Genomic DNA, 11,384 nt, shown 5'->3' on the forward strand with positions numbered 1-11,384 from the left:
GAGAGTTGTTCATTCAGAACATCAATTTACCACCCACTGCTACATTCAGACCCCAAATTCTGAAGAAATAAATACCATTTACATTTAGCAACCAAATATTCCAATTACAAATGAAGGGGGATTCATGCTTTTGACCGAAGAACAAAATCTTAGCAACATTTATCCAAACACTAGAGTCAGAGACTGAAGTAAAGCAGATCTTTTTGTGGTGGACAATACAATTTATTTCAGCTACAGAATAAGGGTGAGAGCAGAGGAAATATGACTTCAAGTATCGATTCCAGTTTCATACAATACAGTGGTCTAGTTCCAACTGTCTAAAGAAGTGCACACTTCCTGTCCTACTGATAGCCAAATGGATGGAAAAGGTCAGGGGGGGGGAATACATTTCATGCTGCATTCAATCCAGGGCAGAATTACTGTAATTACAAGCTTCTGACAGAGAGAGAGGAAAAAAAAAAAAAAAAAAAAAAAAAAAAAAAAAACACACACACACACACACACTCAAGTCTCACTTGTCAGCTCTAATTATCAGCTAGAAACCCAGGCAGGAAAATGGAGCCCGAGAGTGAGAGGTCTGACGTATAATGACTGGCTCTCGTCTCTTTGGAAGAGCCTCAAAACCATGTGATTTCAGCTCATTCCTTCCATTTCACATCAGAAAAGGGCAGGAAGATGGAGAGTAAAGTATTTTTTAAAGTGCTGCTTCTAACCTCACTCGAAGTGAATGTGCATTGTGAACTTGGATTACCAGGCAGCACCAGCTTTGAAGAAGCATAAAGGTTAAAGCTGTTTTGCTGTCACTCAGCCCTTAGTAAGAGCAGTGACTATGAATAAAAAGAAAAGATTAAGAACGCATTTCTGGAGAGTTCTGGAGCAGGGCCTGTCTTCAAAAGGGAATAGCACAATGTGCACAGCGTAAGTATACCGTCACTACCATTTAACACGTTCTTATGTGGACCTAACCGGCTGTTCAGCAGGTCAAGTAGTACAATTTGTAAACATAAAGCTAATATAGATTGTTCAGGTGCTGAAGCTAGAAGGGAACTTCATTTAAGGGCAATGATGCCTTTATGTCTTTATCATCTTAAACACACTGTGAGATGTTAATGAGTGAAACCATTCAAGCTATGACTCAACCAGTATGCAGTGTAGAGTTATTATCATTACTCTCACTTACAGACTCCAACTGCCTCCATTTGTCTAGGATAAGTGGTTAGAGATTCGACTTGGCTGTGCTGCGTCTGGACCCTGTGATCATTCCATGACTCAGTGAAACCTTCTCTATGCCCGCGCGTTGATGATGTCAACAAATTCGGGCTTAAGAGAGGCTCCGCCCACTAAAAAGCCATCAACATCGGCTTGGCCAGCAAGTTCCTTGCAGTTAACCCCTGTCACGGAGCCTAAGAGAAAAAGCAGAGAAAAAAAAAATGTGTTTCATTACGAAGTGTTAATGCTTTACACAGACGCTTAATCAACATGAGTAACCATGTACCTTCAAACAGCAGTAATGGTGCTTTCACAGATGTGCAAGTTACCCATGCAATGGGCACTAATATAACCCCTTACAATGATAGTTGCTGACTTTTAAATTTTATGCTGGTAACAATGGTACTTTACTTCTTTGGCCCAGAGAACATGATGTCCATTATTTCCATAAACATCTCAAAGTTTGACTCATCAGACCATTATACACGTTTCCACTGTGCATCTGTCCATTACAGATGAGCATGAACCCAGAGAAGTTGACAGCGTTTCTGAATGTCGTTGACATACAACTTCCACTGTTCATAGAATGGTCTTAACTTGAATTTGTGGACGTAGCGATTAATAGTGTTCTCCTACTATAGTACGTCATATTCCCGAACCTATGCATTCGTATCAATCACAGAAAAATGCCACTTTTAATGCAGCACTGTCCGAGGCATTCAATTATTGACAATGATTTTCAGCCTTGCTTTTTACGCACAGATTTCTCCCAGAATATTTTTTATTGTATTATGCTTCATAGAGGGTAAGCTACCTAAAAATATTGCATTCACTTGTTGAAGAATATTGGGCCTCATTCACCAACCACTCTTAAGAAGACATTTCTTCTTAAAACCCACAGTTTTCCCAAAGATTCTGATATTCAGCAATGTTTTTTTAATTTCGAATGTATTCTTAGGTCAGAAGAAAACCGACACACACACTCAGGAGCACAAAGGTGCAAATAATTTTTGTGATTTACAAACATCATGAATCTGACATAGGCCCTTTCTTAAGAACAAATTTAAGAAAAAGGATGAAATTGGTGAATGAAGCCAATTAATTTTAAACTGTTGGATTTTTTGCTGATGCATTTTTTGCAAAGTGGCAAGCCTTGATCCATTTTTGCTCATAAAGAACTAGACCTTTTCTTTGATATATCACTTTAAGACCAAGCATGACTGCATCAACTATTTAAGATGTTTTTGAACATATCAAGCATCTCAGAGTAAGCATTTCAGAGTGAGCACATATTTACAAAAACAATGAAGTCAATAAAGTGAAACATAAAGATTTTGTTTTTGCACTGTTCTCATTTAAATACAGGTCAAAGTGCATCACTGCTTTCTGTCCCAACAGTATGAGAAGTCAAATTATTAGGACTGGGTTTGTATAAATGGCTGTGTTATGCAGGCACAAATGATTGTTTTCTAATGTCCGAGCAAATCAAGTGGCTTAGCTGGCACTGTCATCAGTAGTCTATTTTCTGAATTAGGGCAGGACTGATAAAACACAGCAAAGCACTTAGTTGGTTTCAAACTTGCCTCCATAGAGGATGCGCACAGAGTCAGCCACAGCCTCTGAGATATTCTCCCTTATCCAGACTCTCAGCTTCTCATGCACTTCCTGGGCCTGGGACAGAAAGAGGGTGGAGAGTGATCAGATACAGACAAGCGGTCACAAACATTCACATGTACTACACTCAGTAATATACTGAATGCATGGCAACTGCAAGATGGAATATAGGCCAGGGGCAGTTTTACCCATTAGTCACAGCAAAGGGAAATCATCACGCTACACCGTACAAAGATATTATAGAAAATTGTGTACTCCCACCTTTGTGGTGAGGTAAAAAAATGGGGAAGGCCCTTTCCTGTTCTAGCAGGAAAATGGCCCTGTGCAAAGTAAGGTCCATAAAGGAATAGTTTGGCACATTTGGGGCGGAAAAACTTGATCGGCGTGTACAGAGCCCTGCACCCTATCAAACAGCTTTAGGATGAATTGGGATATTGACTGCAAGACAGACCTTTTTGATCAACATCAATGCCTGAAGTCACTGATGCTGTTGTGACTGAATGGACAACAAAATCTCATCAAAAAGTCCTCCCAAAATAGTGGAGGTAATACAGCAAAGGGGGGGACAAACTCCATATTAACGTAATGCGATGTTCAACAAGCACATATGGATGTAATGTTTGAGTATCCACATACTTTTGGTTGTGCAGTCTAAATTATGTTCAGAGATTCTTTGCTTTTCAAACTGTTGTATGAAAACAACAACAACAACAACAACAACAACAACAACAACAACAACAACAACAAAACTGTCTGTTATCATGAAAAACATCATTCCTCATCACAGCTGTGACAATCTACAGCACTGGCTGATTCACAGCAGTGATGCTGCTTACAGTCCACTTGAAAACAAAATTGACATTGTTAGTTCATGTTTCTGGAGACCACTCGTTTATTTAATTTCCAGTCATTTCCAGTTATTTATTTAGCACTATGAAAAAAGGAAAACATTTTAAGGGAAATTATACAACAGTTAGTTCCAGCCACACAAGCTGATTGGTTCTAACCGTGCTGTTATTTTACCTTTTCAGCACAGCAGATTTTAGCTTTAATAAACAGAAGCATTACAAAAGAAAGATGACACTCGTAAACACAGTACCTGTTCAGCTTGAATCAGCTAGCTTGGCTAATGCTGCCTCAGGCTGGAGCTGAGCTGTGAAACCAGATCTCAGCAGGTTTCGTGTTTGGCCGCTAAATAAAGATAATAAATTAATGATAAACATTTTTTAGTTATTGTTAAATGACCGTTCGGGTGCGGTCTGTCCCTCGTGTGTGCTGGTTAAGGTCTCCTCTTTCCTTCTCCACTACACTGGACATCTCCGTAGTGTTTTTCCTGCCAGAGCTGCTGTTCTTTAAATTTAACCGTGTGCCATTCGTATTGGTTTCTGAGCTGATACACTCATAATTTATTTTTACTCGGTAATGTTAAAGTAAAAGTAAAGTAAAAGTATTTCATTTAAAGAGAACAAGTAAGAGTAAAAGTACTATGAATTAATTCTACTCTGTATACACGGTAAAAAGTACCGTTACAGGGAAAACTGTACTCAAGTACAGTAACGAGACTAAATGTGATTTTTGACGATTTGGTCGACTGTGACAATCTACGACCAAATCACAGTTGTGATGTTATTTCGCAATAAGACACAACCTTGAGTGTTCTGATTAAAAGATTACACATGATCTGGAGTGTTCTATTGCTTAAATAACACAGAAGCCTCAACAATCTAATATAATCATTTTTTCAGTATTTAATACGTGTCCACCTTTTAACTTCATTACAGATTCCACTCTTTTCAGGAGACTTACTTTTCAAAGAAATCTGCAGGGATATTTTTACACAAAGTTCAGTCTTAGAAGTTGGTTGCATTTTCTGTTTCTCTTAATATAAACACTTAATCCCAAACACTTGCAGTAAATGCTGAGGTCTGGGTGCCAGTCCACTGTTCTGAGAATACCAGCAGCTTCTGTGTCATTTTCTCATATGACAGCTTCATGACAGCTACATATCCTTTCAGACTCATAGCATTAAATTGCTTTCTCACAGTGAAAGGATGGACAGAATCACCTGTGGATTTTTTCAGATCTGAAGTAAGAGTAGAGCTTGATTTTCTCCTCTCTGTCAAAAACAAAAGTAAGAACTGTTTATGATGAACTGATGGTGACAGTTTTGGGGGCCTATCAGACCATACACAGTTGTTTAGGGGTCCCATTATCTCTGGATCATTGTTTTGAACTACAATTGTTTCCAGAACATGAATATTTTTTTTGACTGGAAATTGAATAAACAGAGGATGTTCACAGTACTTTGTGTGTGGCCCAAGGGAATATTGACAAAATACACCTCAACATAAAATTAACGTTCCATTAGATAATGATAAATTCAACAAACTATCCTGTTTCAAATATCACTGAAAGATAAACATGTTCTTTGCAGATTACTAAGAGGCAAGCACATGCTTGTAAAGAATTTCAACATGCCACTTCCACTGAAGTTCTCAGAAACACAAAATCCATGCAACAAACCACACAGCCTGTACAAACTTGTCTCTAAATGTCCTGCAAACCTGTTGACCTCCATCTTAATAAGATCTGTCTCAGTAGTTTCACAAGTAGACATCCTACTGCCAAGTTTCTTATTCAGACTTTTGGATTCTCCAAGTATGTTTGTCTATCTGGTGTTTTTCAGCTTTTTTAGTCAACTGGTCTTCTTTTTGGTCACCATCCAATATACATGGATTCTTGAGTGCCATCAAATTAAACACAATGAATCACTATTTCAAAACATTTCAAAATGCGGGAATGGTTGAGGATATTCATTGTATGGCCTTATTCAATTTCTAAAGCACACTTCAACCTAAAAGTCAAAATAAGAGTGGAGAGTGTGTGAATATATGAACAAAGGAATGTTTCGGATGATAAATACCTACCTGCTCTGGTGTGGCAGTTTTGCCGGTGCCAATAGCCCAGACAGGCTCGTATGCCAACACCACTTTACCCCAGTCACTCACATTGTCTGCAGAGGATCACAAATAAAACACATACATTAAGAAATTCCCACCAGTATTATCCAGCATGCCTCCATACAAACAGAATGACTGGTGGCATGGACAATTTTATGCAAAAGCATCTGATGAGTGGATCAAAAAAGAGTCGTCTGAACACAAGCTTCATTGGAAGGAATAAGACATTCAGAAAATCCCAAAACTGACCTTTTTGCACAAAGGCCCTAATATGCTTACATTTGAACAGTGACCTAGAAATGATTTTATTTATTTATTTTTTTATTCTAATGCAGTATGGTGTTTATTTCCAAGTTAAAAAGAAACTAAATTTCAGCGTTCATGACCTACAGTGTGTGCTTTTAGTCAAAGGATTTATCACATGTATAGTACTGAGCAAAAGCCTTAGGCAGCCAAGAAAACTATTACACTTGGCAGGAAGACTGGGTTTGTTAGTAAAAACAACATATAAACTTAAAAAAAATATATGTATAGAGTAAGATATAACAAGCATTTCTAAGTCATATTTTGGTATTCATACATGGCATTCATACACTAAACCATAATGTATTGTTTATTTATGTATTTGTATATATTCTAAAGTTACTCTATTTGTGGACAAATGCTCCTGCTCTCTATGCTGGTGTGGATATGCAAAGTGGTCAGTTGTTTTTACATTTATGCTTTTAATAGGTGAGATGCCAATGTTAGAGGCATATCACCACCTACTGTGCTGAAGTGGTATAAATGAACACCAGACTGAACAATGGATTACAAAAGAACAGCTTATTTGAACAGTTCTGAATCAGTCCAAGATTTAGTTCTTAAAGGGGATGTAAACAGCATCATTCAGGGTGGTCAGATGTGAAATGGTGCATTCCAGAGAAACTTACAGACAAGATAACTTTACAGTGCTGGAGACAGGAGGTCGCAATGTCTACAACTCAAATGTAGCCACTTTATTTTTTGCCCATAATGACCAGCGAATCTACTACTCTATGTTTTTATACATAATGAAAATGTTAAAATTGTTGTAAAGGCTATTTTGAGGGAGACTACTCTGTCTTACAACACCCTAAATGTACCTCTCCACTATGAACATATTTTGAAAAGAAAAGGCCACAATCATATGTCAAACCTTTCATAAAACAATGTTCCAGGCATCGGGTAATATTCATAACTGTTTCATGTACTAATTGTCTGAGTGAGCGAGCTTTTAGAAGCAATAAAAAAAAGTCACGAATCATTATGTTTCTCATTTTAATTATTTTATTATGTAGAAATGTTGAAATATATGTGGAATTCACCTTTAAAAACATTTACATTTAGCAGACACTATTTTATAGATGCAATTGCAGACTGTTGACTTTAAAGAAATAGTTCGCACAAAACAAAACAAAAAAACACATGATTTTCCACTTAAATGCAGTCAATCAGCCAAGAAATGTTTGGTTGAAAAGTTTTGATGCTGCTAGGCTAATGGGGCTAACAAACACTGAATATCAGTAAATTGTACTCTGTTACCTGCGATGACTTGGGTCTGGGCAAACACCACTTCCTCTGTGGTCCCTGCCTCTCTTTCCTCCAGCTTTTCACCAATACATGCAATCACTCCCAAACCACTCTCTAGCGCATGAGCCACCTTCTGACCAATCAGCTGCACAACATCACATATTGAACAAAATCAGAAAGAGAAACTGACATGGAAACTACAATAAAAACAGAATACGATGATTTGCAAATCGTTGTTCTTAAACTGTTGGACTATTTTCACACGCAGTTGTTCACAAAGTGGTGAACCTCACCCCATCCTTGCTTGTGAACGACTGAGCCTTTCAGGGATGCTCCCTTTATACCCAATCATGACACTCACCCGTTTCCAATGAACCTGTTCACCTGTGGAATGTTCCAAACAGGTGTTTTTTGAGCATTTCTCATCTTTCCCAGTCTTTTGTTCCCCCTGTCCCAACTTCTTTGGAACATGTTGCAGGCATCAAATTCAAAATGAGTGAATATTTGCAAAAAACAATAAAGTTCATCCGTTTGAACATTAAATATCTTGACTTTGTAGTGTATTCAGTTGAATATCGGTTGAAAAGGATTTGCAAATCATTGTATTCTGTTTTTATTTATGTTTTACACAACGTCCCAATTTCACTGGAATTGGGGTTGTATGAACTGAGTGCTGGAGTTACTGTAGGGGAGGGCATTATCACAATGTGTTATTGTGGAAAATTACATCACAATATGCTTTAATATTAGATTAGAAAATACTTATTTAGGATTAGGGTTAGTTCCGGCAACGCATGCTAATTGAAAAACATTCTATGGCAAAATAACAGCTGAGACACCATACGCAACGACTCTGACAAGCCATTTGAACGCTTTTACTTCTTTGCGCATAAACAGGAAATGGACACTTAAGATCATTAATGACCTACAGCCGAATTGGTCAGACTCTGAAGATGAGACTAAACAAAATACAGAAACTGTCATAACCACTGAGCAGCTTTTCAGTCGGCAGCTGTGACAGAAGAACACCTAAACAACCTGGAATTAGCCAGAAATGAACTGAACACTGGAGGACAAACCTCTGGCTGTGCAGCGAGTGAGAGGTGTTTAGCCCGATTATTTAGCCCAATAAAGATTTAGACCAGTCATAGGGAGTTTGTAATCAACCACAAACTGTTTTTGTAGGATTTTTAAAATGTAGCACCAATGTTTGTCCCAGTGAATTTTGTCTGTTCTGAGATTATTTACTAACCTGAGAAAAACAACACATATTATGTATTAGGTATGCTAGATTTTTGACATACCTCCCACCCTTACCTTAAGTGTCTCAGTGGTGAGTTATTTAAAGATGTGTTTAGGCGTTAAAGAAAATTTAGAAAAATTAGACTAAAATAAAATGTACGCAACTAGACAATACTTATTGCAGCTGATGAAACATTTTACCTCATCGCATTCACCAAAGACATGCCTCCTCTCTGAGTGGCCGAGAATCACCCAGTCGACACCACAGTCCTTGATCATTGCTGGGCTACACCACCAGGGTGTTATGAAAAATGGTTGGTATCATTATTATATTAACATGAAAGACTGACATGTGTGTCACTGATTAAAATTAAAATAAGAAAATGAAAATAACTTGCCTGATCTCGCCAGTAAAGGCACCCTTGGCCACCTTGTAGCAGTTTTGGGCAGCCACGCCAATCTTGGGGTCCAGGTTGGATCTGGCATAATCCAGGTAGATAGAGGGGGCTCCACATACCACCTCTGTGCAGAAAAATAAAAAATGAAACTTATAAATACACAACACATAGATATAGAAATTCATGTGGCTGAACAGAAGTGTGTGTATGTATGTGTATATTATATATAACACATGTGTGTGTACTGGCACTATTCAAGAGGTGGTCTGGAGCTCTATAGTAAATAGCTGAAACACCAAAACTCTATAATTATGAGGGCTATCCAAATATTTGTGTGTATACTGTAATTGTTGATTGTGAAATTCCTAAAATCCTTGCAATTCCTGGCTGAGGTATGTCATTTTTAAACTAAATATTTCACAACATTTCTAGTCCTTTTTGTTTTTTGTTAGAATTGTTTTTTCTAGTATGTGTTTCCAGCATCAATTTAAAAATTAACATATACTTATTTTTTACTCATATAACTGTAAATACATGGATATACAGCAGTTTTTGCATAATGTCAATATTTCTGCTTCATAGAAAGACTTTATCTAAATAACACTACTCTATTTCTAACTTTCATTAGCATTTTAACGAGTTTCCAATGTTATATAAAAATCTAATTATGATGTTTTGTGGATTGATTCAAAATATTTCAAGAGAGATTTGCAATGCAAGAATCTGTTATTTTTCTCCAGTCCTAATACTAAAGGCAGCCTGGAACGAGATTTTCAACAAATTTTACATATTGATGTGACTGTTGGATGTCCATATATTTCTGGCCAACTAGTGTAAGTCCAGAATGCAAATGAACATGGTTATTATTATTTCACAGAATTCAGTGTTGTTGAACATATTCTCCTTGGGCTTAGCCCCATTACTTTAGCTTGCCATTAAAGTATTTTTCAGCATACCTAAGAAACACAAGGAAAACACCATTACAGATAATATATGAAGATAAATGAAACACCATTACAGTTTTAGCAGAATTCCTGTAATATCTCTCACTGCTTATGTAATCTAGCTGGACTAAAATTAACACAGGGGTTTCTTCATCATGTTTTAGTGCATGAGGAGGATTCGAATCCAAAACAACAACTCTCCAGCACCAGGATGGGACATTTATTCGTACATAGCAATTCATAAAGCGAGCGGTCAAGCGTTCTCAGACTGAGCATCTGTGATGTTGAGTCACTATCCAATGTCAAAACGGCCCTGCCGGACTGCTCAGTGACTGCAGCGCGGTCAGTCACCTCACCGTCTTCATCCGTTTTTCAGTTGTTTTTCAGCGTATCAGGGCAGGTGCTGCAGCATACGCAAGGAGGCTTACTGCATGTAGCTAAAAGATAACTACCTGTTTCATCGTGGAGACTGGCCGTGTTCAGCATCGTTATAAGTTCGCCAAGACTCTCCTTGTCGCCATTCATTTTCCAGTTTCCTCCAACGAAGAATCTCCTGGCCGACATGTCTGCAAACCGTTAGAGTAAATAAAGCAAGAGCCCAGGCCTGCAGTTACCACAGCAACACACGGGGCTTAAAATACGCCACGGGATTGGCTAACGCCCCCTTGTGACGAATGTGTTTAATGATTGGCTTATGATGTCGAGGCTTAGCGTCATTCTAATTGTAAAGGCGGGACATTCAAATATTAACCAATCATAAAAGAAGCGCATCACGTTTTGCTTTGCTATAGGCCCGTTTCTTGCCATCTCAACGTCTATCATTGTCGGTCCACCGGGTGGACAACTTGCGTAATAAAAGCGTGAAATATCATTTCCAGACTTATGTACTTTGGCATCAAACAGCAGTGCAGGAAATTAAATTATATTTAAGCAGAATTCAGCTGCCCACTTAATAAGAAATCAAACTAGAGAGTCATGAAGACTTTTAATGAAAGTCGGTTCAAATGTTCTTAAGTGAAGACCATTGTTTTACATAGAGCCACGAACACTTAAAGAAAGAACCCATTGCCGGATTAAAGGATTCTTTGCATGATGAAATGGTTCTTTAGACTGATGGAGAATGTGTTATATATGGTTCTATATACAGCCTTTTTTGAAAATGGTTCTGTATAGCACCAAAAAATTGTTCTTGTATTTTTACAAGCTTGACAGTGTGATAATAAAAGAACTTTAGTGATACCCTTGTCAAGAAGTATCTATATAGATAAAAAAAAGTCAGAATTGTTCCCATCTCCTGTTTCTAGGCCTGCATCTCAGTTAGTTTTTTTTTTTAAAAATGCCGTAAAAAGATAAACTGCTCATTTTCCCCAGTAGCTGGCACTCCATCTACCCTCAGTCCCATCTGGCATCATTTCCTCTTGGGCTTCCGGATATGGACAGCTATGGTATTGCTGTGATTCAAGCTC

General features: G+C 37.9%; 1 protein-coding gene across 1 annotated transcript; it reads right to left on the reverse strand.

Annotated features, from left to right (window-relative positions):
* Positions 1 to 189: 189 nt before the first annotated feature.
* tpi1a (triosephosphate isomerase 1a) lies at positions 190 to 10,561 on the reverse strand. Its single transcript, XM_017708522.2, has 7 exons — positions 10,371 to 10,561; positions 8,975 to 9,098; positions 8,778 to 8,862; positions 7,347 to 7,479; positions 5,751 to 5,836; positions 2,793 to 2,880; positions 190 to 1,403 (listed from the first exon to the last, which is right to left on the reverse strand). Exons 1-7 carry the CDS (start codon positions 10,480 to 10,482, stop codon positions 1,285 to 1,287), a joined length of 747 nt encoding a protein of 248 aa, XP_017564011.1. The 5' UTR covers positions 10,483 to 10,561; the 3' UTR covers positions 190 to 1,284.
* Positions 10,562 to 11,384: the final 823 nt, after the last annotated feature.

This window comes from Pygocentrus nattereri, chromosome 1 (assembly GCF_015220715.1).
Source record: "Pygocentrus nattereri isolate fPygNat1 chromosome 1, fPygNat1.pri, whole genome shotgun sequence".
Taxonomy (NCBI): Eukaryota; Metazoa; Chordata; class Actinopteri; order Characiformes; family Serrasalmidae; genus Pygocentrus; species Pygocentrus nattereri.